This window comes from Anabas testudineus, chromosome 9 (assembly GCF_900324465.2).
Source record: "Anabas testudineus chromosome 9, fAnaTes1.2, whole genome shotgun sequence".
Classification (NCBI taxonomy): domain Eukaryota; kingdom Metazoa; phylum Chordata; class Actinopteri; order Anabantiformes; family Anabantidae; genus Anabas; species Anabas testudineus.
The window spans coordinates 7,740,583-7,768,577 of record NC_046618.1 but is presented as its reverse complement, the minus strand read 5'-3'; the positions used below and the strand labels follow the sequence as shown (position 1 = coordinate 7,768,577).

Sequence of the window (27,995 nt, the reverse complement as noted above, 5' to 3'; positions counted from 1 at the left end):
CGGAAGTGCTGTGGTTGTACTGCGTGTGACTTGACTGTGGCTCAGCCTGCGCCTGCAGCAGGGGGGGGCGGTGGTAATGGTGTTAGGAGAGAGACGCAGAGTGTCAACAGCGGGACTCACACTAAACCTGCAGCCTGCTCTTATTTCATGATAAATGTGCACTGCGTCGACCGAGACAATTATCTACATGTTCATAGGATTGATTTTAACCTCTCATCTATGAGTAATGGTACTTTCGGTAAGTTTGGACAGAGAAGGTTGCGGACTTAAAAGCGAAGTCGTGGAAAGTTTAAATGGGCTTTAAATGGGCTGATATCGGACTCAAGAAGTTTCCCTGGGTTTCTGGATTTTACTGAAACCACATAGTATTTTTTAGGACGTCTGGTCACCATGGATGTGGAGGATTCATTTTATTTTCATTTGAGCCGCGCACGCACTGTGAACAAAAATGTGACCACATGCGTTTTATCCAACAGCTTCTTCTTTTTATTTTAGAGGTCCTCTTTTATTGAACAAGTTCTGCCTGAAGACCAAGAAATGAAGTGTTGAATTTGATCTACATAACGAGTTTCAAAGAAGAGCATCAATGGATTGAAAGGTTGTACTTCCAGCTTCAAGTGAGAAGTGCCTAAAGCAAGGTAAGGAGCTGTGTAGGCAGAGCTAAAGCATCCTCTTCAGGCCTGTCAGCTAAACATAGAAAACATCTTGTGTTTGTCTCTGTTGTCTGTAACACAGTGTATCTGCGGGTTGGAGAGAAATCTCGACCATCTCTCTAGTATTCTTTGAGCCACTTTTAGTGAGCCTGTTTGATCTACTAGTTATCTTTTATTCCCTTTTTATAATTACAGTCATATATTTTGGGAACATTAGTTTGACTTTCACGGCCCAGTTTCCATGCAAAATGTAGTGTATTAAAATTATGATACATTGCGTTATAATGCCTTTGTTTATGTTTTGTATATCACATGACCCAACAAATGAGTGTATTTCCTTTCGTGTTAAGCCACAGTGAATAGATTTAACAAGACTGTAATGACCCCAAAGTGAACTATGTTCCCAGGATTAAAATAGTGAGAATAAAAAACAGTCAAAATGAAACAAATTCTTTGTTGTTTTGTTTTTTTTTAATCCAAGGCTCCCTTATCTGAGCTGGTGTCAGACTCACTCACTCAGACAAAAGATGCACCTGTTTTGAGGTCTGTGCGGTGACATGGAGGATTGAGCATCTCGATTCACTGTAAGGGTGCAGATATAAAGAGCTTGTGGACTGGGCAGTTTATTTACCTGATGTTTGGTGCAGTGTCCTAGAAAGCACATCATTTTAGATGTTTCTTTGCAGGTGTCTCACATGATGTGACTTCTCTGCTCTAGGGTTTCTCTGCCATTGTTTGTGTTGTGCTTGTTAAGATAAGAAGAGACCCCTACTGAGCAAATACGATTTTTGAGAAATTAGGTGCGCAGAGGCACACATCACTCCTGATGCCTGTAATCCCTTGTGCTGGGCAGTAAAACATGGTAGGGAAAATGCTTTACTTTCATAAGCATAAGCTTCCCTTATTCTTAAGCAGCTTGTCCACTGTTTTGCTTGCCATTAATATTTGTTGTTTGCCAACAATAAAAACACAAACAGTGATAGCCATGTTAGGAATCAGCTGGGCATTATTTTCCCAGAATCGTTGAAATCAGGTTGTCAATACCACTCTGGTGTCATTTGACACAATATACATATTTCAACATTTAACAGACCTTGACATTTCACTAATTCAATACTGTTCAAAACTGTATGAGGCCAACTGTGATCTGTAGGCAAATTGTTATGCTTGAGCAAACAAGAGTTGTTAAAAGTTAATACTACAGATTGGTGTTATTAGTGGCAAAGTTAAAGTTCATGAATGCATGTCAGTAACACAACACCAAAGATCACAGGGTACTGAAGAATATGCAATGCACATGAGAAATGTAGTAAATTATGGCTAAGGGTGGTTAAAACAGTCCTAATAAAGGTTGAGGTCTACGTATTGTAGACCTACGTACCTGCTCTGAGACCTGTGATATTGTATTGTATTTGAAATAAGACATTGTGTATTGCACAGTAAAGGTAACACAGTTTCCCTGTGTGAGTAAATTAGAAACAGCAACTCGGGCATTGCTCATTAGTCAGTAATGTTATCCCATGTGTTATGCTATCAACGATCACTATGTTAATCCATATACAAGTAGGCTTTCCCCCCTCACGAGATTAGGATTCCACTCTCGTGCTCAATGTGTGCCCAGCTCATTTCCTTTAGTTAAAGTAAAGGTCAATACAGTTTCTAAATTGGGTTACAGTGCCAGGGCCAAAATCCATGAATTGTTAGTTGTGTTGTGGAGGCTGGTCCAACCAGTCGTGGTTGAATCGATGGTTTACAACTCATGTCTTTGTTATTGGCCATAGCTCACATATACTGTTTGTACAGAGTTGTTATTTTTGCTGTATTTCATTGTTTTAAATTTTTGTAACCATTTGTCCTCTGTATGAGATTTTCCTGTATACCTTGGAAAGTGTCTGTGACACTTGTAGTTCCTGCTACGGGGTAGTTTAAACTGAAGCTACGGCCTCTGTCAAGATTAACAAGGATTACCAGCAGGGTAATACTGCTGCTTATAAGACTTGTATCTGTCACTAACACCACTGATGGCTCTGCTTAGGTACTAAGGGAGAATACACACACACAGTAGATAGGTAGTGTGGGCTTTTGTATGATTGACAGAGGAGACAGGAAAACTAAAAAGGGAAAGTGATCATTTAATTGTCACATATCAAATGTACAAAACTGCTGAAAAAACTCATGCCTTGCTTTTTTTCACTCCTGCGCATTGCAGCCCATTACAAAGAGCACCTTAAGTTTTGTATTATTCAGTTTATGTCTCCTGATTAGTTTGTTGTAGTTTGTTTTAGGCAGTGTTTATAGGGAGAGGTCAGACATACCAGCTGTTGTGGTTTACAGCTTGGCGTCAGCTTCTTACTTGCCTTTAATGCAAAAAAATCCATCCATCCTGTCATCCAAATGAAGATTTTGCAAACCCTTTCCTTAGACTTTGTTGAACAACATTTGAATTTTGAAGGTTTGAATCTTTTTTATTTTGATATAAGTCAACTGGTTTTACCAAATATGTTATCTTATGTTAAGCTTTATTTATTCAGGAAATCTCAGTCAAGGCCACCTTTGCAAGAGAGATCTGAAAGAAATTACACATATGCAAGATCATAACAATACAATTTATCCACCTAAACAACCATCACATTCACACATATATAGCAACACTGATTAAAACAGTCAAACAAATATTTATAGAAATATAAGCTAGAAACATTGTAGAATCTCTGAGAGGAATGAAGCTGTGCTACAGCAGTGGCAAAAGTGTAAACCAGTCTTTTCCAGTTCAGACAGAGGTATGAGGAACTTTTAAAGTCAGTCTCTAAGAAATCAGGTGTCATGGTTATAAACGCTAAACTCAACTAAGGATATTAAATATGTTGCCAGCCTATAAGTCTTTATAGATGGAGACATAGGTGTGCTGATACCTTCAAATTGCCATGAAAAGCCACCCAATCGTTCTTTATAACTCGCAGCGGTAAGTATGATAGCCGGCTTGTGTAATGAATTGAATGGCACTGTTGTTGATAGTAGTAGTAGTACCAGTGGTTTACGGGAAGTAGCAGTTCCATGAGTATACAGGATATCTCCATAATCCAATGCAGATCCAATGCATGTTCTTTTTTCAAAGGAGAAATGTATTGCCAGACACTGGGACGATAAATCCTGGCTCTACAGCAGAGCTAGATCTACACTGCTGTAATAAAAGGCCAGTGTATGATACCTTATTTTCCTTTTTACTGAGCCAAGACCTACGTTGCAGTTTGTGGAATGTGTCCTCCATTAAATGTGGAAAAACAACCTGCTAGCTTTCTAGCAAGTGACAGCACCGATTGTCGAATCACAGTAGGCTGTAGAATCTTAACCGTTTAGTGACTTCATTTCCTAGTGATGATCACTGCACAACCAGCTGACAGAGTGCCCTTGATTTGTCTCACCCATTTGATCTCTAATTCAATTACACTATTAACACTTGAAACAGCAGGGCGGGATTAGTCTGGGTGTTACAAATGTACCATCCAGAAGGCTAAGATCCAAAGCAATTTGTGTCAATGAAATCCAGTGATACATTGGACCAGTCACAGGGTATCCACACACATTTCAGAGCTAAATGCCTTGTGCTCTGGCAGCATTTACATATTTAGTTATGTCTCGTTTTTCCTAATTGTTCACAAATGCCTTTTGTAAACTTTGACTGTGAAGGTTTCTGTCTTTATGTAGTTATCACTTGCTCATTGGCCTTTTTGTGTCACCACTTTTAACCTTTCAAAATCCCATCCCAATAATCTTCTTATTAAAGTGCAAGAGTTCTGCCTGTTCCCCTGTGATGTCTATCGCAGACAGAATGTACTATCATATATTGGGTAATATTATTGTCTCAAAGTCTCAAAATTTTTTGCGACTTGCAAACAGACTTTAGTATGTCCATGTTCCTCAGAAACCCCTGGAGTAACCTCTTGTCACATGCCCTCACTGTTGCATGGGAGGCGTAATCCACTGTTATTTTTTCGTTTTAAGTTTATTATGCGATGAAAATCAAAATTGTTTATGTATCAGCAAGTGCTTTTGTCAGATTAATATTACTTATCACAATAGCAAAAAGTACTGCTGTTGCCTTTTTTGTGATACAAAGTCTGGCTTAAACTTGTGGGCTCTTTTTTGAGGTTCTCATTGTGTACATGCTAATTAAACGGCCTCTTGCTGCTCTGCTGCCTGAGGAAATAACCTGGTTATCTTCTGTATACTCCTGCACCTGCAGACAAAGCCCCCTCAGGCTTCCTATGTAATGTTGCCTCAGTGTGTCTTTATCTTCCCGCTATCCAGTTATATATCTTCTATGGAAGCACAGCAGAGCCGGCAGGAGCAAAGACGAGATTTGTTATGGCTTGAGGTTGTCAGAACTTATTCAAGATCTATATAGGCGAAGAATTATAGATATTTCATAGGATTTGCCCATCACTTTTGCTGTCATGTCTTCAAAATGTCTGTGAAGATGGCAGCAGAGATGATGCAGTGATGTGAAATCACTTTCATCATTCTGTTGACTGCTGGAGGTGACACACAAATGATTAGGCTGAAAAGATTTATTTCAGTTTCTTTATTTTTTGAATCCAGTATAAGGAAAGTTCAGCTTATTTTGACATCCCTACTGAGCGAATAATGCATGCTCAGTGGCAGTAATCCTTTTCTCATTACAAACACTGAACTGAAATGACTCTGCCATCAAAAACTACCAACCTCAGCCATTATTCATGACCTGCCCCCTACCCTCTTTATCAGCACTTACTGTAAATCCAACTCTGATGTGTTTTTGTCCCACTCCACTTCAGTGGTTGTGTAACCTTGGTTTCATCTTTGTGCTTGTTTTGGAAAGGTGCTCAACAAAAGTTATTAGAGTACTTCACTGCCAGCCTTAAGACTTGCAACCCTGTGTCAGTCAAATGCAAGTTGAGTCAAATGCATCTTTCTGGTTTTCTATTTTGGGATGCTGTTTACAAACATTACTGCTAGGAGACTAAACAAATCAGTCAAATGATTCAGTTATCTTGCATTTCTGAAGTACGTGTCATTATATCAGCATCTCATATCTAAAACTTATTTCTTATCACCCCCTTCTTATATTAATTTATTTAACTTAAAGTAGAAAGTTGTTATTAGGGGTTCTGACTCCAGTTAAGGGGGGAGGTCGAAATCTTCTGTTATGTTTGAAGGGCAACAATTTAAACCAATTTGAGGTGGAGGGCCTCATGAGTTGCTGGAGATGTTCTCGTTGTTCACATTATTGAAGTAAGCCTATAATTTGTTTAAGTGGACTCTTCTTTGTGGGGATTATTAGGAAGTGAAAATCTGTAAATCACGCTGTGTGTTTATATGAGCTGTGCATTTAATAGTCAAGTGAACCACACTTGCTTCTTGACATGTACTATAAATGATGGGGTCTAATTTAAATTTAGTTTAAGTATGTATGGCACACTTGGTTTAGTCGACTTAAGTTCCTGTTTAAAGCTCTAGTAATAAGATAACATCTGGAGTCAGGAGATGCATCTTTCAATATTGCTTGTGTCAGCTGTCAGTTGCTGTTAGCCTATTTATTGTGAGACAAGACCTTCTGGTTGAGCTGGACCAGTCACAAGCAACAGGTTAATCTGTATGTACACCTAGAGCCTTGTCCAGGTCTTCTTTGTAAACACACACACACTTTGGCCCGTGCAGGCAAACCTCCACAGGATGAATCTAAGCAATCTCGTGCCCAACTGTCTATTTGTAGCACTTGTTGGAGTAGCTTATTTGCCCTAATCCAACCACAGCTCAGACATGCAATTTTACAGAAGATTAAGTGTTTTCAAAGAATACAGTTATTTGTTAACCAAGAAACATCTGGAATATAGTGTAGTTGCTGGATTATGAGTTGATGTTAACTGCAGGGATTACATTTGTCTAGTGGGGGATGTGAGGGATGTCCTTGTGCAGCAAAATCTGTGAATATTGCAGTAGTATTTTATACTGTTCTGAATAAATGTGATGTGTGGTCTTCTCTTTCAGGTTGGGAGATGTGTGAAGGAGTGTGACGAACGGCCATGGGACTGGGGAGACAGTGGCTTCAGGCTGTCATCACTGCTGTAGCCATCTGTTTGCTAAGTAAGTATGCTAATGCAAATATGGATGCATGGCATACATTTACAATGCATTTGCATAATTTATTTCTCCTTGTCAGCTTTTCGAGGTTTTCGGCAATATTACAGGCATTTATTGGTGATGAGCTGTCTCAGTTAAAGTCAGCACTAGAATGCTTTTTCAGGAAACTGCTTACAAAATGTTAATTCACAAAATGGGTTTATATTGCAAACATAGCATCAAAGATATACAGGAAAGTGACAGGAAGTGTCACTGTAATGTGACAGACTGCAAAGCAAATGTTTGTACAAATCACTGTCAATTATGTAACGCATACTGTAATACTGACATAGAAAATCACTCAACATGTGTAAGTAAGATTTGCACATAGAGTTTACAGGATGGATTATGAATGATGATGCTTTGTTGAATCAAATTTAGATAGTTGTGATGGTATTACTTTATTAATATGTAACTGTCTTTGATCTTTAAAGACTTATTGTAAATAGCTCTCACTATTATGTAGTATTATAATGGCATTTGTGTCACTTTGACCTTTGAAACAAAGGTTTTGATTATAGTTTTGTAGCTTAATAGAGTTTGCAAATTGTCATAAAGACTAAATCTTGAGTGATAGTAAGTGAAAAAAAATATAACATTTTGTTAAATAATTGGTTGACTTTGTCTAAAAACCACATATATATAATTTAATTAGCTGATTGATTAAAAACCACACATGCATTTTATATTTAAAAAGTTCCTTCATTGATATAGTATCATGTCATATATCCCAACAAATGTATTTTTGTAAGACTTGATTGACTGTTTTTTTGTTTGTAAGACAACCAGTTGTCTTGGTCCATTTGTCTGTCCACCATTTGGTTGTATAACTTTACCAAAAGTTTATTGTTTACCAACACCAGTAAAATAGAGTCCCCTTGTTATGATAAAGCACCGCAAAGCGCTTGGCATCTGTTGCAGTTTAGCTGCCTATATTTGTTACAGTTTCAGTGATGAATCTGGCACAGCTCTGTTTACATTGGTGAGAGTAAACAGAAGGGGCTACAGAACACACATGACTATGGAGAATGGGGCCAAATTCCAACTTAAATAATATCTCTGGGTGTGGATTTAGATCAATCCTGGATTTATACTACCCCCTACCTCAGGCACGCTTGTGTGTGCGTGCATGCGGCTGGAAGTGGGGGGGGATTGATTGTGCTGGTCTGCAGACCATGTGTGTACCCCAGGGGGTGGTGGGAGGTTGACTGGAGAGTGCACAGAGGGTCCTGCTGCCCTGCATGAGTGTATTGCCAGCCCCCCCTTTTGAGATTAAAGTAATCACCAGGCCAGATGAGTAGCGAAGCAAACACTGGCACCCAGTTGCGCACACACCCACATGAGCACATGGCACCAAGGGAGAGAGAGGAGAGACTGCTCCAGGTGTCACTAATGGGATTGCTGTGTTTGCAGGCTTTGTGGCTATATGATCCTGTCACCAAGTGACACGTGATTGTTTTACATTCCCTCTGATGGCTGATCTTTTAACAGGGAACACTCTAGGGAAGTCATGTTTAGTGGCTCATTCATATTCCACTTCAACGGCGCATTTATGAGTCAATTGTTACTTCATTCTTAATCTTTTTCCAATCTACTTTACTGTGTCTTGCCCTCTTGTTGCCTGTCAGGGTCAAGCTGTATGCTCTCACTCCAAAATATTGAACATTTATGAACTGTTCTCAACATAGCAAACAAATTTCACAGAGATGAATGACCAGAAAAATTCCAGAGGCTAATCGGACCCCTCTCGCAGCCATAATTCTCTTTAAAAGGCTCATATTTCCTGGACCCTTATAGAACATGATTTATGTGTGTATTCACTGTACTGTGTATTGCCTTCTGCTCTATGAGAAAATGCTATGCTGATCTTGATAATATCTTGTTTACAGGTGTGTCTCAAGGTGTGGCGTCATTGGTTCGTGCTAGAGTGGGAGGTTCTGCAGAGCTAGGCTGTAGTCTCACTCATACATCCAGTGAAGCTTCAACCCCAAACCTCTTTCCCCTACATGTGGTGGAGTGGGTGCGCCTTGGTTACAACGTTCCCATCCTCATCAAATTTGGAGTGTATGCTCCTCGTGTTCACCCAAACTACAAGGGTAAGAGTTATTCAGATGTGTTCAGTTGCACACTCCTTCCAGAAAATGAATGAATCATATCTGCAACAAGATGTGTTAGTTGAACTTGAAACATGATTTCTTCAAAAATGTTTTTGATTGCTTTAATAATCTGACTGCACAAAAGTCCTATTGCAAACTTTGGAAACATTTGTCAGTAGGATAAAGAATTGGAGCTGCTATCATAACAGTTAGTTTCAGAAAGGATTCAAGAGGCTCACCACCAATTGGCAGGTTTCCCTAACTATGACTTGCTAGATTTTAGTAAGGGAAGGGGTGGTGTCCATGTGGCAACATTTCTCTTTCACCTGGAGTTACATACATCAATCCTTTGTGGACAAAGACAGACATAAGGAGGTTACACTGGTACTTATGAAGACTTGGGGAGGGGAAGTTTGGATGAAACAATACCCCAAATAGGTAATCCATCCCAACCGCAGTCCCTGTAATTACTGCTGGTGTTCAGCCTGTGTGTTTCCAGGCTGCAGTTCTACTGCAGGGAGAAAGGGAAGGGCGAGAATACATTAATGGAGGCAGTTAAAGGGGGGTGGGGTAGCTGAGCAGGAAAAAGGGGTACCAGTAACACTGTGCATGGGGGGATTAGGAGTGTAGGTGGGGGCTTGGTGGTCTGATGACAGTGTTTTATTAGTATGCTGAGGGGTGACCCAGTAAGGGCAGATTGTTGTGCTTGAAGGAGGATGGATGAAGCATTGGGAATAATGGGAGTTTTCTTGCTGGACTCCTATAATCCCTTTATTGTCTACTAGAGGACAACAGACAAAGAGGGGTATCACAACCTACCCAAGCCAACACCACTACTAGGACACCCAAAATCCCATACTGTCCCAACTGGGTCACTGAGATGTATATGTAAATAACTAAAAAGCTCTGCATTTGTTGTTACATATGTTACATCTAACATAAAATAAATAATTCTGATTTAGAAACACATTTGCAGCATCAAGACAAAGATCTACATTAAAGGTTTACAGTAGCTGAAGCAGGCTGCCTCCACCTGGCAGTTGGGCTACATGTGTTCGGCATGTTAACATTCTTGCAGGCCGTTAAGCATCTCATTGTATAAGGGCAGCCATCTGATGCACAAGTGGCCAATGATGTAAACAACATTGCATGTCCCAGTATTTTGTCATATTCATCCCTTGTCTGGAAGTTGAGTCATGACAACTCGACTTCCTTCTTCTTAGGTCAAAACATTTCACTACTCATCCAAGTAGCTTCTTCTTCTCCCCGTGTGTATTTGTCTGGTGTGGGCCTCACCCCTGTCTGTCTCAGATCCTCATATCTCCCCTCCCACTGGAGGCAGATGGCAGCATGTGAAGCATGTCAGTGCTGTGGGTCTAATGTATTCTACCCTCAAATTAAAATGTTGGGGGATTTTAGGTTTAACCACAAGGCAGTCAAGTAGTCAGCCATTTCCTGATCTTTGTCTTGACTTGTCTAAGAGCAGGATCTTGAAAGCAACAATGATTTAAATTTCAAGGTTTAAGATCAAGAAAATGAATTATGGACATTGTAGACACCTTTACTGAGGTGGATTTACAGCATAATAGTTTCTTCCAGTAAAGCTAAATAAGGCGTTAGACTTAGTGTTTTGCTGTTCGTCTTTTCGGACTCGTGCATTGCAAATGCCACACATTTAAGTAGGTTAAGATAAACCATAAAAAGCATTCTCAAATGCTGCCTGTCCTTGGTCTGCTGCTTTGTATCAAACTCACTGATGCTATTGGACAATTTTAGAAACTGAGATGAAAGTATCAGAGCAAGCAATATCTTAGATGACTATTTTAGTCCATTAAACCCACTATTTTTGATATGATATCAGGTGTATTTGAAATGCACTCTGTATTTGAGGAGTGTCACAACTTCAGAGCTGTGTCTTTCTGTCAACCTCACACCAGCCTCTCTAACTCTCAGAGAACTTCTCTTGTCTACCTAAAATGAACCAGGAAAGTATTAGTACCCCTCATCCCTTTTCCTCTCTGTTTCACACCCAGCATGCCCTGCAGGGAAGAACATTAGTTGACTCACAACAAAGAGGAAACAGCCGGATAAACTCGGACTGACACACTATTATAGTCTGTTAGAGTTGTATTTGTTGAGACATTATATTCAAGTCTTGCAGTGTCAGGAAGGTTTACAGTTGCAGGCCTAGATCAAATGTCTCCAGTGTGCTGAAGTAAATCAGTAAAGACTGTGAGCAGAGGAGCCTGACCTGAGGTCAGAGCGACAATGGGACATCCCCCAGATCTCAGCAGGCCCTCATCACACTCTCAGTGTGACCCCTAGATACTGGAAAAATTAAAGCCTGAATTTGTCTCACACATGAAAAAGCTGCATACATACGCAATTAAACCTACCAGTGCACACACACAAGTCCGAACTCCGAACATTAGGCATTTTGATGACTCTAAAAACAGAAAATAGCCAAAACAAAGAATGAAACTGATCACCTTCATTCATCACCAACCAGTTTTTCTGCTACAACTAGGCTATTATGATTCACAACAAACAATGACACAGAAAAGATGTCTAGAACAGGGGGATTTTGTGTATCATGCTTTAGAGCAGCAGACCAGTATAAAGGATGTCCAAAGGCTCATGTTCAGCTGTCCAAGATGAAAGATCGCCACATGTGACAATATATATGTCCCACTGTGAAAGAGCTTTCAAGCAGATTATGCAGTTTTGCAGCCAGACATAGGACGGATGATCGTCTCATAGTGTGACTGATGCTAATAAACAACCAATTGGAATATGACATGAAATGATGCACTGATCAACACAACACAAGACTTCAATGTTTACTACTGTAGTAGTTTACAACTTATTGTGTCGTAGCCCTCAATTCAGTTGTCTGCATGCGTGTAAGTTGATGTTAAACCCAAATTTTATTAGATCCATGTTGCACAGTGTAGCTTAGAGTGGGCTTATAAGTTCACTGAAATCTAACAGTCTGTAGGTGCCTAACAGTGTGTCACTGGCAATATTTATATGAAGAGGTTGAGACTCAGTGCCACTCTATGTGTAGGTCATATTCAATCCTGCTCTGCTGTAGAGATGAAGTCCAAGCCTCTTTGTATTGCCTTTGTGAACTGTAGGGGGGTATCTGCTGTAACATCACTTAATGTTGTGGGATATGCGTTGTATTTTTATTATCGGTGCTGCCAATATTCGGTAGTGCTGGTTCTCACTGATTGTCAGAGTTCTTTTTTGGAAAACAGTTAAAATACCACAGCACAATCACATTGTGCCAAACTTCAAATTTTAAGAATGGTAAAATTAGTACTTTGCTCTATGGCCAAGGTGAGTCGACTTTATCCTGTAGGGAAATTTGGCACCTGAGCTCAGGGTGCCTTCTGGTGTAGGGGTTAACAGAGCTGGACAGAGAGAGAAGGACAAAGTTAACTGTAATCTATCTCACGACAAAGAGCTATTCATAAGAGGGTTAAACTGATTAGGGAGACGGGGATTGAAGAGAGAAATTTGGGGGAGTGGGAGGGGTTAGCTGACACAGGCATGGGGCTGGTCCCAGACTTATGATTGTATTCAAATCAAAACACATCCCATAATGCACCTCTGCTAGGCTCTCTTATGCACATACGGATGGACAAAGAAAAGCAGTGCTGATGCTTCTCCAAACAGAATAATCTGTCTTCCTCTGCACTTACTCATGCCATTGTATCACATGTAATTCACTATACCCCATGTATTGCTGTGACAGTAAGGACGATTTGGAATGCCCATTGCAAAAATCACACATTAAAAAAATAAAATCCTGGAGGTAAAAATGACAAAATTAACAGCACTGCATCTAATGAAAGTGTAACTTAAAGTTACAGTGAGAAGAATTATTTGGGTAAAACATATGTGGTACAAACTCTTCTGAGCTTTATTGTGTTGCTGTAGTTTTACTTGCAGAAAAGTCATATCACTGTCTTAAAAAAAAACAAAAACAGGAGATATAAGAATAGGAGATCAGAAACCATGAGACAAGACCAGCTCCTGGCCAGTGGCACCAGCTCTGAAAGCTTAGTTATTTGCAACCTGCCACCCACTGGGTGAGAACCTGACTCTCACCAATATGAAGGGGGGTGCATCTTAGAGGTTCACACAGCACCAGTGGATTAGTGTTTCCATTTTCTACCCTTGGCTGCACCGCAGCTCGACCTGTTAGAAACAAGGGCGCTCATTTTAAGGTAGACTGGAGCTGTCATGTGATAGCTGCTTGAGGAAAAGCAGTGACAAGGAGGAGGAGGGTAGACACTAGAAAGGAGCAGCAGCTATTGTCTCTGTCATCCTCTGTGTCCACCATTGAGCCAAATGATGTTTGTCTCTTGAGGATGACTCGTGGACATTGTGCTTATGTAGGACCGGGGGGAGTGATGAATGTGTCTGCTGGGGAGTTACGAAGCATAGAGGTCAAAAAGGTCAACCTCTCATTGGTTGCCAGTGCATTATTGTTGCACACGTTCCAAGTAACCTCTCCCTAACCTCTCATTCAGTCTACTTGGATTCATTTAGAAACATGGTGGGTTTTTACTGATGTAGTAAATTTTTAATGCTATTTCAGCACATTTAAGTTTAATTGGTGCATCAGTCTGTCAGAGAGAAAATCCTTTTTGTTAAAATTAAAAAGGCAGAGCACCTGCTGAGTGCCATTTGAGATTCTAGTTCAAGTCCAAAGATTCAACATTCATATTATTAAAATAAAGCAATTTTTTCTACATCGCGTCAGCCTTTTGTCTTTCCACAGTCTGAAGCAAAAACAAAGCCCTCTCTTTTTCTACCTCTCATTCATTTCTCTGCCTCGCTTGTTGACCCAAGACAATTTTTTGCTCATTTTTCAAATCTCTGACAGTAGAAACCCACTCCCCCTCGTCCTTGTGACCAGCCTACCCCTATCCATGTTTGGCTCCCCTGTGTTTCTACAGCAACTGAATTCAAATCTAAACCTACAGCCCGGGCTTTTCTTGGTCTCATCACTATGGTAACCTGGGAGAATGAGAAGTGAGGGGGGGGCTGCCGTGTCTTTGTAGTGATGGGCAGGAGGGAGGCTCGGGGAAAGGGTTAAGTGTTCAACAGGAAAACCAGAATCCCCCTTCGAGACCCAGGGAGCAGGGCACTCACCAAATTTTGAAAATCAACATGTATACACACCCATGTGCTGCTGATCCCAGGAGGTCAGTGTGCCCATGGTCAGCCAGTGTGATTTCCAAAGGGTGTGTTGTAGTCATGTAGTCAAGAGGGGCTATTAGCCACAGTAATCCCTAAGTATCCCATAATATTTAGCCACATGATTTTGTAAGTGGAAGTGTTTTTCCTCCTTGTCTGCAGTGGAGTTAGACAGTGCTGGTAACTCCCTGTTGCATACAAAACGGGCAGCTCAGGGTTCCCTGATGGAGAGATAAGAGGAAAATGCCTAAAGTTGTCCTCATACCTGTTATCATCTGCCTGCACATTTCCCCTTTCGCAGCCCTGCCCAGTAGTTTGAAAGATGCTGACCTGAAATCAGAGGTATTCATTTTATGGAGCCTCTAAGTGAGCACCGCCCATCAAACACTGGCCTGTCGTTAGGGAGGTCAGTCAATCATTAAACCTAACTATGAAGAAGCACAGCAACTGCCCCAGTGAGGAATGCAGGGTTAATTGTTAGCTATTGTTGTCTCTCTTTACACTCAGTATGTTTCACCCTGTCTTAAGGCCACGCATAGACTTAAATGAATTTCGTAGCTTTAAGGCACTGATGCAGACACTGCTGTCTGGAGCGAAACCAGCGTGAATAGTGAGGATATTGTGTTTCTTATGATATTGTTGCTTCAAGGTTGTAGGACATTCAATACTTCTCTCATGTCATATACTGTATCTACACAGGAGGAGATTATGTTTGTGCTTAACCTTAAAATTAAAGAAAGAGGCTTCAATTTGTTTGCATTGCTTATGCTGTGCAATGCAGCCATTGCCTATATCATCTTAGCAACTTGTTTGCAGCAAACAGGAATGATGGTATGCTGGAAACTTCTTCACATTTCCTTGTTTACTTTCAAACTTCTTTTGCCAAAGCCTGGTATGAGCAACGTGTGTGTTTCCCCACCGCATGCATCCTCCCGTTGTTTAAAGCCCTGAGATTGAAGAGAAAAAAAGAGTTAATTGAGAGACAGAATAAAAGGAGAGGGGGTGGGTGGGAAAGGGTAACTTCAGTATCCTGAAAACCAGGCTGCAGTCACCAGGCAACCAGCAGATCAAGTTTCAAAGCCTGACAAGGAGTTGTAAGAAGTACAGAGAGGAGGAGAGGGAGTGGGGTATGGGTGTGTGTGACAGGGAGGTCTGTGTGTGTGCTTGTGCAGGGATCCATCTGTATGTTTGAGGGTGTTCACAGACAAGTGTGTTCAGAGCATGCATCTGCCATGCCTCACATTTATCTCTTCCTAATGCCCCACACTGTTGAACAAAAACAGGTGACTCATTTCATTATGCATCTGTTGTAGAAATTAGTTTTTAAACTGAAATAAAAAAAAGAAAGAAGTAAACAGGCTTGAATACATTTTCTATTTTAGTGATTTAATGAAGCTGCATTTGAGTATTCCAGGCTCATCCTAGTGCCCCGACACCACCCAAACCCTAAATAACAGGACACCATCTTCATCTGTAATCTTCCATAGCATTACAATCACCACTTGAGTGATTCATGTGTTTGCACTCTGAGTTAGATTCACTGACTTCTCATCCTCAGAGCTGCATTTTTTTGTTTCCCACTTCCCCTATTTTCATAAATCTTAATTACATGGTTGGTTATTTGCTACAGCTAAGCTACTGTTGATGTTCACTCTGTGCAAGGATTTGTTTGCTTGCATATAGTCTCTGACTTTGACTGTGGCCTTTGTGACACTGAATGCCTGTGTCCCCTGCACAGTAAGCCCTCTTCCTGCATGTGCTGACTCTGCCTGTCTGGCTGCGTGTGTTCCCCCCCACCCCCCACCCCCTCTCTTTCTGTTTCTCACCCTTTCCTCTTTGCCCTTCTACTCTCACCTCTCCTCCCACAGGCCGAGTGTCTCTGACTCAGGGTGCTTCTCTGCTGGTGGAACGCCTGACCCTGGAGGATGAGGGATGGTTTGAATGCCGCATCCTGCTCCTGGACAGCAAAACAGACGACTTTCGTAATGGCACATGGACCTTCCTCTCCATCACAGGTGCAGCACTGCAGGGTTTTAGGGACTCGGGAGCTGCTCCTTTCGTTACTCATCACTTGCACTGTCCGTATTTAGTACAGCCACAGCGTGAGGCCAGGATGGGTCTCTGTATTCCCTAACAAGCTGAACAGTCTGAATATTATTTTATGAGGAGGTTCTGTGTGACGTACTGTGCACATGATGATCACATCTTGTCTTTGCCTGTACTTAACCTGCTGTGAGCTGATGTCAGTGTAGGAGGATAGGAGAGAATAACAGAAAGCGGTCTGTGTTTGTGTGGGCTAAAGATTAAGATTTAATGCTTAAATCTGCATCTTTTTAGACACTTACTTTTCACTGTCTGTCTCACACATTCCTTTGTTATGCAGTACAGTAAAGTTAGTCATTTTACTGACAGTGTAAAGCGGGGATATGATATGATTATTCTACAGTGAATGAAGGACCTACATGTGCTGCATCAGGTTGCAGAACAAAAACACTGAACACCTTTCTTGTAAATAATTCTATTATATCAGTGTGTGTTTTGAATTTCATATGACTACATTTTACCTACGAATATGCTAAGTAGTAATCTCAAGAAAAGAGTTGACAAAGAGAATTGTACAGACAATGATATATATAGATATATTTTATTCAAACCTTTTTCCACACCAGTGACTGCATGTATTTTAAGCATGGATGCTTCCAGTGAAAATGAAACACAAAACCCCAGGCAGTGTTGTGTTTTGCTCTTCTTAACTCAGGCACAGTGCTGTACAAAATAGATATTAGACAATAGGGTTTACCAGTCCATATACTTTCAGTGGGATTTACTGAGGCTTGTTGGCATATTAGTTATTGTGCTCCATTTCCATTTGTGATATTCAGAGCACAAAAACATGTCGTAATGGAGACATTACCTAAGTATCATTTACCTATGAACATCTGTAAATCATATTGTGAACAGTTTCAATTAGAAACCTATACTCTGTGTATGCCCACCTCCACACAGAGGGAATAAAACTGCTTGCAACAAAATCTCATCTAGGATCATGTGGATAAACTGTCAAAACATCAAGCCAACTGGAACTGAGCTCTTCTATACTGGGGTGTGCCATGTGGTACCTCACACTACTCACAGCATTTAAAGTTTGTTGTTGCTATGTTGCCATTCTTTGACCATTCACAGAGACCATATCTACTTGGAAGCCGATGTTAACTTCTGCATTTAGAGCTCAAAGTTACATTAGTACAGGTATTGTCTTCTTTGTCCCATATACATATGTAAATAAAAATAACTATTCCATCTGTGCTGTCTTTTGTTTTAGCTCCACCTGTGTTTATCAAGAAACCACCAACTTTTGTGGAGGTTTTGCTCGGAGACTCGCTGACTCTCAGCTGTGGAGCCCATGGCAACCCCCGGCCAACTGTTGTCTGGCATAAAGATGACAGCCCAATTGAGAAACATGAAAAAATAAAAGTGAGGAGGATTAACAGATGGCATTTGCAGTATTTTAATTAAATACTTTATAATTAGCATTTTCTGTAGGAGTAGTAGCTTTGATGTTCCTTTGAAGCAAACTGCTTTGTTGTTCTCTCCTTGACTGCCTCATGATCTTCCTCCAACTTTTCTCTTTTTCTTTGATCCTTCTCACTCCTTTAAACCATTGTAGGTACTCAATGGTACCTTGTCTTTGGCCTCTGTCACAAGAAATATTTCAGGAGTGTACAGATGTCACGTGTCCAATTCAGAGGGGAACCTCACCCACTCTATGCAGCTGCAGGTCAAAGGTCAGTGTTGAACTGTCAGTCATTGGGGAGAGACAGAATCTATACATATATACATAATACAACTCTAATACAGCTTTAATATTTTTGAAAGTGACATCATCCACTAATTTTTTAAGGACATATGAATTGTCTTCTCATTCCTACACTGTGTAAAGATCTTGGTGTGGCACTGAAAACCCAGGGAACCTTTCTTAACAGTGCATCTTGGTTTTATAGTCTATACTGCCACCTACAGTCTCTGTTTATGCAGTGATTCAAGACTTGATCTTTTCAAGTCTGATAATGACTGACTTTGTCACTATACATTAATAATATAATATAATATTTGCATCTTTTTTTCCACTTTGCCAAAAAGGTCCTCCAATCATCATCATCTCTCCAGAGGATACCACTCTCAACATGTCCCAAGATGCAATTTTGCAGTGTCAGGCCGATGCATATCCCTCAAACCTTACTTACGAGTGGGTGAAACAAGGACAGAACGTCTATCATATTGAGTGAGTTCAGGTCTTTAAAAGTCAATCCTACTTTTGCTGTTAAATGTAAAACAGAGTTAGATGTGTCACAAATGAATCACAGTATGCATAGTTACTTAAATGGAATACCAAGAACTCGGTTTAAAGGATTTTTCTGTACAGGTATTCTTGTGCCGAACACAATGGATCAGTCAGGCGTTCCTCTAATGCAATCATTTCTAATTAGATTATTTTTAAGACTGTTATATAATGCGGTCATGAGCACACTATAAACCTGAGACAAAGGAGTTGGCTCTTTAGATTGAAGTGACATCTGATGCACTGATCTTTAACCTCTATAAAGACACACCTCCCTTCAACAAAGAGTCTTCGTGTTAATGTCAGTTTGATCACCTCATAAAATAAACCCTGCTTTGTTTTATCTGGCTTTAGGTCCCTGAAGTCCAGAGTGAAGATTTTAGTGGATGGAACACTTCTTATCCCTAATCTCATCCCAGAAGATGCTGGCAACTACACCTGTATCCCAACTAACGGGATACTGACCCCACCCTCTGCCTCTGCACATCTGAAAGTGAAACGTAAAGGGTTTTTTTCAATTATCTATCCATTTTTGGTAATGCTTTCTCTGCTCTCTGTTGCAGAGAGTGGGAGTATTTCCCAGCATTCCTCTTTTTTTTTCAAACCTCTTGTTTTTAAAAGTTTGTTCTTCTTATCTTAGACCCTGCACGTGTAGGTCGAATGCCTCGGGAAACATATTTGCCTGCAGGCATGGAGGGAGTCATTGTCTGTCCGGTTCAGGCTGATCCACCTGTGCTTTATGTCAACTGGACCAAAGATGGGAGTGACTTGAATCTTGACAATGTACGTTATATGCCATGAAAAAAGAAATCACATAACTCACACAGGTAACTTGTATCTCATTAGATATTTTATCTCCTTTAACCTGTCCAGTTTCCTGGTTGGATGGTGAACTCTGAGGGCTCGGTTTTTATTGCAACAGCCAATGACAATGCTGTGGGCATGTACACCTGTACTGCCTATAACAGTTATGGCACTATGGGCCAGTCTGAACCCACACAAGTTATTCTGCAGGTAAGGCTGGGCTTCTTGTTTCTGTCCTCAGCTGCAGAGAAAACATTTTACTGTGAGTAAACAGTTAGATATGGACAAGCATAACAAGGCCCTTTCCCTACTTCAGGACCCCCCATCGTTCCGAGTGCCTCCTCGGGCTGAGTATCTCCAGGAGGTGGGCAGAGAGTTAGTCATCCCTTGTGAAGCCATTGGAGACCCAACTCCAAATATAACATGGAGCAAGGTACAGGAGAAGCTTTTCTATTAAGACAAATGATCTTTACAAACACTCCTAATTTCTACCCTGTGTAACTTGTGGTTTCGATCATCTCTTATAGATTGGTCCAACTCCTCGCTCACCATACTTTGTGTTGACTAATGGCTCCCTGCTGCTGCATCCCCTTAGTAAAGATCATCATGGGGGCTGGGAGTGCCTGGCCACTAATCGTGTAGCTACTGTCAGTGCAGGCACTTTGGTCATGGTGCTGGGTGAGTGGGCTGAACTTCTTTTGATACATCAAGATGCTGACATATGATGCTTGACCCAAAAATGTCCTTTGCATATCCGTATCAGTGAGCTGTTTCCTTTATTTAGTTCAAATTGTCACAGACAGGGAAAATGCACCTGTATTATGGCTGTGCTTCTTCAGTGTGTAAATTGCACACGCTGTATTTTTCTCGCTGTGCTGAAATGTGGCAACCTCCCCTTATCATAATTCTTTACTTTGTGATTTATGAATATGATTATGTATTTGCATTTATTGTTTTTTCTGGTCTTTAGGCACCAGTCCTCATGTTGTGTCCTCAGTATCTGTAACTAGAGAGATGAACCAGGCCAATGTGTCTTGGGTTCCTGGCTTTGATGGTGGATTCACCCAGAAGTTCACAGTGTGGTTAGTACCATATGATGCACATAGTGACACAGTTCTGCTGTCAACAAAGATCATATTTGTTTTATGCTCTTTGTGTTCATTTTGGTTGTTGTGTGTTGTTCCAGGGTAAAGCAGGCATCCCGGGGAAAACATGAATGGGCATCTTTGCCTGTTCCTACATCCAAAAACTACCTGCTGGTGACGGGGCTGCTTGCCGGCACTGACTATCAGTTCAGTGTCCTACCTCAAAATAAACTTGGTTCTGGTCCTTTCAGTGAAATTGTTTCTGTGCAAACCCAAGGTCTGTGCATGGAATGTATTTTTTATTTTCATTCTAATTATGTTTGCATGATTATGTCCAAACAGTACATTATGACCTATACTGTACAATGGTATATTATTTAATTGGATCTTCTTATCTGTTGGGCCAGCAGAAACACCTACAGAAGACACCACTCTCCCAATCCTGGATCCTCCTTTACTCTTGTCAGCTAACTGTACAGGGCAAGGTGTCGTTCTTCAGTGGTTGCCCCCTGAGGCTCCATCCTCTCCCCTCACGGGCTATGTGCTGCAGGCCCGCAGGGATCAGGGCCAGTGGGTCATTCTCAGCAGCAACATTAGTGCCAATCAAAGTGAATTACTTGTGCAAGGACTGCTAAGGGTAATGAACAGTTTACTCCTGTTTTAAAGATAATTTTTTGATTGTCAACTGTATAGAGAGAGACAACGTACAACCATTGGGATTCAGCTTAACCTTTTTAGATGCCCCATGATCAGTTTATTTGTTCATTTGTATGTGTACTTTCCAAAGCAGTGTAGTCTATATGTTTTTTGCTTTCACAACCTGGACATAAATTAAATGTTGTAGCCACAGTGCCAAAATGTCATGCTAGTGTAATGACAAAGTGACTTTAAGTTCCAAACATATTAATTCAGATTTAATCAAATGGCTAATCTTTATTTTTTCAGGACTCCAGTTATGATCTGAGGTTAATGTCTTGCAGCAACAAATTACTCAGTGAACCCAGTGAGTCTGTCAATGTGTCCACTATAGGTAAGAGTCTTTGCATTCGTTACTATAAGCATTACATACAAATTAAGAGTTCCAGCATATTTACATTAATTAAATTTTATTATTTACTGTGTTGTGATTGCAGGGATGGAGATTTACCCTGTGCCTCCACGTTTCTTAGAAGTCATCCCTGAGCCGCTGTTGGCTGGTGTGTTAGGAGGAGTGTGCTTTCTGTTTGTGGCCATCATCCTCTCATTAGTGGCAGCATGCTGTATGAATCAGAGGAGACAGCGTCAGCGCAGAAAGAGAAGACAAGGTAAAACATCTGATTTAAAGACACTACAAACACAAACTGACTGATTTCTGACTTGTGTTAGATGATATTATAATTGGACAATTTAAACTGTGTGATTTACATTTTCATTACTTACCTATACTTACTCACCTTTTCTTAGATCTCCCATCTGCCTTCCAGAAGAACTCGTGTCTAGAGTAAGTGTACCAGACCAGTAAACACGTTTAATTAAATATTTTTGTTCCTTGATTCATGTTGCGATTAAGCTATTGTACAGTTTTACTTATCCTGTATCTACAACACTCTATAACTTTTTTAATCTTGTCTATGTTGTCCTCAGAACTCGCTCGCCTCCTCGCAGCCCAGACAGTGTCCTAAAGCTGAAGCTCTGTCCACCGCTTCCCTTTTTCCCTAACTCCTCCTCTTCACAGTCCGATCGATCCTCCTTTGATAAAGGCAGTCGTGGGGAATACCATGACCAGCGGAAACAGCTCTTGTCCAATTCTTCTCCACCGCCTCATTACACACTCTTTGAGAGTCACCTGGGGTCTCAGGCCCCCTCTCCAACCGCTCTGGAGTCAATTTCCAGAGGGCCAGATGGACGCTTCATTGTCCAGCCACTGCTAGAGGGTTGCAGTCCATCCAATAAGACCAACATGAAGAAGGACGTCCTGCAAAGTAACGGTGGGCCAAGTGGCTCAGGGAGCAATCGGACATCGTTCAGGGACTCTCCAAAGTCAAGCATCTTGAGCTCAGATAAGGGAGAGAGGAAAGATTCCCCTCTCACGGTGGATGTCCCAGAACTGAGCAGACCTCCATCTTCCCCTGGTAGAGTACGGGCTATGGCCAGAAACTTCTCCCGTCATGGCTGTTTTTATTCTGACGATGAGCAAGGCTCAGAGGCCTTGTTGGAAAGAGCTAGCTTCTATTCAGACAACAGTGAGAAAAAACCTAGTGATTCTCTTAAGAGAAGTCGCATGTTGGCTCACACTGAAGATCTGTTTCCCAGTTTGGGCAGGAGAACAAAGCTTCTGGATAGAGATAAAGACAGACCTCACTATTCAGGCTACCATCCTATGGAAAGTCAGCTTACTAATAACAGCACTCTGGTCTCACAACTTGAAAATGAACTAGAGATGGATAGCATTAACAAGTGTGTCCAACTGGCAAAGGAACGGGAAGAAATGGAAAGGGAGCTGAAGAGTTATACAGCTGATCAGAGAAGCTGTGGTCGCTCAAGAGATGAGCACCAGTCTAATAAGACAGACAGTCCTCTGAGGGATGCACTTAAGTCAGCGGATGAACCTGTTTGGAAGCCACAGGCTGTTACTATAAGACAGAAACACAGGCCTCCTGGTCAGACAAATCGTGTATCTGACTACAGGAGGGCATGCTACTTTGGGAATACCAGCAGTCCAATGGACCGGCTTCCTAGGTCTCACATACAGTGGGACATAAGCCCTGTATCATCTGTCACCAGCCTCATTCCTGTACAGAGCCCCCTGGAGACCACATCACCCAGGTCACAGCATCCCCGTATATGCAGGGCAACCTCGGCAGACTCTCTTATTGTTGATTCATTACAGTCTCCAGTCACTCAGAATACCTCACTCCACATGCTCTCCACTGACGTCACCTTAGAAATCCCCCCTGCTCTGTGTCTAGAAACACCAGACAGAGACAGTTCATCTCAGAGAAAGACAGACACATGCAGGAAGTCCATGACTGAGCAGGTCTTAAAGGATAAGATACAGGAGGGTGATGTTTCTGCAATGTCGAGACATTCATATGCTTATGCAGGTACTCAGCCCTTGGATTCAGCAGCTGGAAGCACATCAGTCGACAGTGAGAGGCCTGAAAGTTCAGCTTCTGCACCATATAATCAGCCTGGTGGAACAGTAGAAGTAAACAACACAGCCACAAGGGATCCTAGTCCCTCAAATTATTCTACCTTACCCTATAAACATGATGAAGTAGAGGCAAAAGCCAAAGACAGAGAGACTCAGGGTGGGAATGACCAGCGAAGCTCTGGATTACACTGTGAGTTAGAAAGAGAGGGTGTACGAACAGGCTCCAGGAGGAGTGACAAATGTGTTTTCTCTGAGAGTCCCAGCCCTTTTTCAACACTTACTCTTGTAGAAGAGGTCGAGAGTGACCAGTCTCAATTTTCTGTCCCCAGAATGTCAGACTCTTTCAAGACCAATCCTGCAGCCCAATCTCCCAAAATGTCCCCACTGCAGACAAGTGCAATTCTTGAATACCTGAGCCTTCCGGGTTTCATTGAAATGAGCGTGGATGAGCACACAGAAGAAGCTGAAGTCACAGACACTGCTGAACAAAGTTCAGAACTGAAACCAGAAAAATCTCGGGTAGCTAAGCCTGATGTAGTCCCTAGAAACTGGGAGGTTCATGTTCAGGAAAACAGTCAGAGGAGCTCAGACCAAAAGGTCTGCTTCGAAGAAGTGAATTCTGCTGGGGCTGCAGGGGCTGCGGAGGCCTGCGTTGACGTTAGTAGAAAACAAGACTTTAAACGCCCTCCCCATGTGGAATCTAGAGATTCTTCACTTAGAGTAAGATTTCCACATGATACAAGACCATTGTCACCTGGTCCAGAAAAAACTAGCAGGCAGCTCTATGATGAGAAAACACAAATTCGAATTGGGAATAAAAATACTGACAGACCTGAGTCCAGACTTGTATGCAGGTCTGCTCACACCTTGATCAGTGCAGCAAGAGGCATGGCGGATATAGTGTCAAAACACTCAAAGAGTTTTGTAGAGAGTAATGAGTCTTCATCAGAGCAATCCCAAAGACAGGCTTCTCAGGGCAGCAGGGCTAATAACATTGCATCACGGATATGTCAGGCTCCTGTGCCATTTCTAAAGAAATCCTTGAGCATAGGCCCCTGTAGGACACTCTCAGGCATTGGACAACCTCGTCCTTTCCTAAAGAAATCCATCAGTTTAGGTGCACAGAGGTGGGAGCACTTCGAGACCCCAAGGACTTATATTTCTGAGAAATGTTACTGGGATGAATCCCCAAACCTAGACGTCAGGGTGAAGTCCTACAGTTTGGGTCGCACACCATCTTCCCTTCCCAGACCAGGCCCCTCTTGGAGGGAGTATGCCCCAGTCAAACGCCCCACCATGGGGAGCTTAGAGAGGCCTCATTACATACAACGATCTCTAGCCAGTCCTTCTTACCTCAGTCCTTCTGCGTACCCTCTTAGACAAACTTCAGTCTCCCCAATGCTGGAACCCTCTGATCCACGACGGCAAGCCTCTGTTTTCCCAGAGTCCCCTCGGTGGTTTCCCTCTTACCAAGAAACTCTGAGGTCTGCCCAGCATAAATATGTCCCCATGCCTACGTCCATCCCTGTCCCCCAGTACCAACACTGGCCAGGATCCAGAAGGGAAAGCGTGAGACCCATGGACCCCAGGAGGGGCCCTCCGAGATCCTACCTACCTAGAGGCATCAGCTGGCCTTCACCTTACTATGCATCCCTCCCCCACAGGGAGGCAGAGAGTTATAGACAGCCAGAGCGAGTGATGGTGAGGGGAGGGGAGACAGAGATTCGGGAGGGAGGGAGGGTGAGTTATGCCAGTCAGAGCAGTGGTAGAGGTAGTGCTGGTCTCTTCCGCCAGTCCCTTTCCATCACTCCCACACTGCTCAGTTCCCCAGAAACCACAGAGGAGAGCGAGCGGCTCAGAGCTGATATGGATCTGCCCGAGAGGAGAGCGAAAAGGTGAACCGCCACTACACCTGGACAATAACAAACACACTGGAGTGTCTCCTTGGCAGAGGGATTTCTTTATATTGCCAAATTACACCAATGTTGTTTTTGTTTCTTGTTTGTGATCACTGTTCTCTGACCTCTTGCTTTGTGTGTATTATTAGAAGGAACACATCAGTAGATGAGAGTTATGAGTGGGACTCTGCTGATGCCTGTGTGGACGCGGAGGTCCTGGAGGCCACGAGGTTTGATCAGTCACAAATGGGTTTTCGGGGCAACAGGGGGGAGCTTAGATATGATCAGACTGGGGGCCTCCAGGACCAGCGACAGAAAGGTGATTGATCTTTTTTTCACATGATGTGTGTGATGTTTTTGATGCTGCATATGTTCATTGTGAGTCTAACGCTTGACGTGATGGTGCTGCATGTTCATCTTGTATCCCTGTGCTGTGATTATTGTGAGCATGTCCCATGAAGTCCATCCATATGTTTCCTCTTCCTGATGCCCTCCCCAGGCCCGTCTCCCTCAGTCAGCCCTCCAGTTTCCAACCCACCTCACTGCCAGTACAGCCGTTCTCTCAGTGAGGCGCGTTTCAACGCTCTCCGCCAGGAGTACCAAGAGTACAGACGGGCTCAGGAATCCATCTGCTCCCGTGAGCCCTCTTACAGCCCGGGCCACGATTCAGACTCTGACTCCAGCTCAGCACTCCTCTAGCAGCCTAACTCGGTCCGTTATTCTTCCTGCCCTCTCACCTCTTCTTTCTATCTGCCCGCCTGCAGCCATTTCCTGCTTGCTATTGTATCCATCCATGTGCAGTGTATTTGTGCATATCAAAATGTCTAATGCTCAACTTAAAGTCTGAATATTTTGATATTATCTTTATGAGGACCGTTCTCTAATGCTGTTCTGCTCTCTGTCTTTCACAGGTAGCTCTACGACAGAAACCAAACAGCAGCACTGTGGTCCTGTACACAGACACGCCTCACTGTGAACAGTTGTTAAACGTTTATATCCTTTGTTACAGCAGATTAAAGTGAAGCAATTAAAAGTAAGAGACAGTACAGTATGCTGTATGCCATCAAATGTGACAAACTCTTTCTTATACAATCACTTTTTTTTTTTTTTTGCATGACGAAGCTGACAAGGGATTTTTTTTTTTTTTTGTGCAACTGGATTTTGAATTTTCTTTTGAACCATGACAATCAGACACACAGGGCCCCTTTAAGAAAGACCTGCCTTAAAAAAAACAAGCGAGCAGCATTCTACGTAATAAAGGTTGTGAAGGGTGATTAATAACAGTTGTTCTGTTCAAGATAGTCTTGGACAGGCTGTGGTTGCCTGTGTTCCCAACTCAAAGCCATCTCCCTTCACCTCCCTCTGAATATGGCAAAAAGTACTTTAATATTAGTACTTGTAGATCTTACCAAGGCAACTTTTATGATACTCATACCATGACACGAAGCTCTTATCACACATTGTAACATAACTTTCCTAACTTTAAACATTTATTTACAGTATTTGTAAAAGAAGAATTTCATTATTTGCCAATGTGATATACCTGCTGGTTCATTTCTTGTTTCATACATCTGTTAAAATAACGTTCCCATGTTGAATCTTTGTTAGTCACATCACTTTAAATAGCCTCCCAGTATTTGTTAAAATTGTACAAATGTTTATATGTACCTTAATGTGAATGAACCCTGTCCTTGTATTGTATAGTTCTCTTCATCATTTCATCAGATGAAAAAAAGAAAAGAAACTGCGACTTTACTCCAACTCTGTGATGAAATTAGAGTTACTGTAAAACTTGATAAGAAACACAGGGAAAATAATCTTTGCCTTATTTTTGTTGATGTCGTAAGTAACTAGTTGGTCGACTGCGGGAGAGTTGAGCTTTAATCAAACAAAACTGATCAGAGGGTTAGAAAATGACATTTGTTCCTGGTTTTACATACGTTTTGCTCACATTACGAGTATTTCTGTGTATTTATTGAGGTGAGCTACAATATGCAACGTTGTTTACAATTCACATGACTGATGTGAAGGTAACACTGTGAATATTTAATCGACTTTTGATTCTGTGTTTGAATTACGAGTCTGCTGTTATGAATTTGGTGCCCATTATCCTACAGCCTATTTTTGTTTTGTATTTACTAAGAAATGGCAAAAGGCTGTTTTTGTACATCACCTGACAGAGATTTAAAGATGTCTTTGTAGCTATACTTTGGGGAGAGTCAACATTTAGATTTAATATAACCCAAATGAGAATCTTCATATAGAGTGAGCATTTCTGATTATGGTTTTGGAAGTTTTGTACAAACTGGAAATTTTTATATATCTTGTCACCTTGTTGTTTTTCTCATTTTTATATGTTTGTAATGAATAAATTGTTTTATTCTGCAGCTATCAGACAGTGATTTTGTTTTTCTTTTGTACCTAGAGTAAAAGCGTGTGATAGGAAACACGCACACACAGTTTTAATTAGCTTAATATTCATGGCAGGACTACATGTCAGCCGCAATCACCTGTCAAGTCTTTTTATACTCATTCCTCTCCCGTTGTCTAAACCATCCAGGCTTTTTCTTTACCCTGCATTTACCTTCTTGTCAGCTCCTTTCATTTGCCCGTCTAC

General features: G+C 41.7%; 1 protein-coding gene across 2 annotated transcripts; it reads left to right on the top strand.

The window, feature by feature from the left end:
* Positions 1–100: 100 nt before the first annotated feature.
* igsf9b (immunoglobulin superfamily, member 9b) lies at positions 101–27,702 on the top strand. 2 transcript variants are annotated; one of them, XM_026344155.1, is made up of 23 exons: positions 101–238; positions 496–638; positions 6,681–6,776; positions 8,702–8,908; positions 15,988–16,134; positions 17,442–17,593; positions 17,787–17,904; positions 18,260–18,401; positions 18,813–18,958; positions 19,099–19,241; positions 19,332–19,472; positions 19,579–19,695; positions 19,790–19,940; positions 20,233–20,344; positions 20,449–20,624; positions 20,758–20,984; positions 21,293–21,377; positions 21,481–21,651; positions 21,791–21,827; positions 21,971–25,375; positions 25,528–25,697; positions 25,878–26,089; positions 26,290–27,702. In XM_026344155.1, exons 3-22 carry the CDS (start codon positions 6,716–6,718, stop codon positions 26,075–26,077), a joined length of 6,108 nt encoding a protein of 2,035 aa, XP_026199940.1. In that variant the 5' UTR covers positions 101–238; positions 496–638; positions 6,681–6,715; the 3' UTR covers positions 26,078–26,089; positions 26,290–27,702. The 2 variants fall into 2 exon arrangements, with proteins under 2 accessions (XP_026199940.1, XP_026199942.1); XM_026344157.1 differs by lacking the exon at positions 25,878–26,089 and having other exon boundaries at positions 101–638.
* The last annotated feature ends 293 nt before the right edge of the window (positions 27,703–27,995 follow it).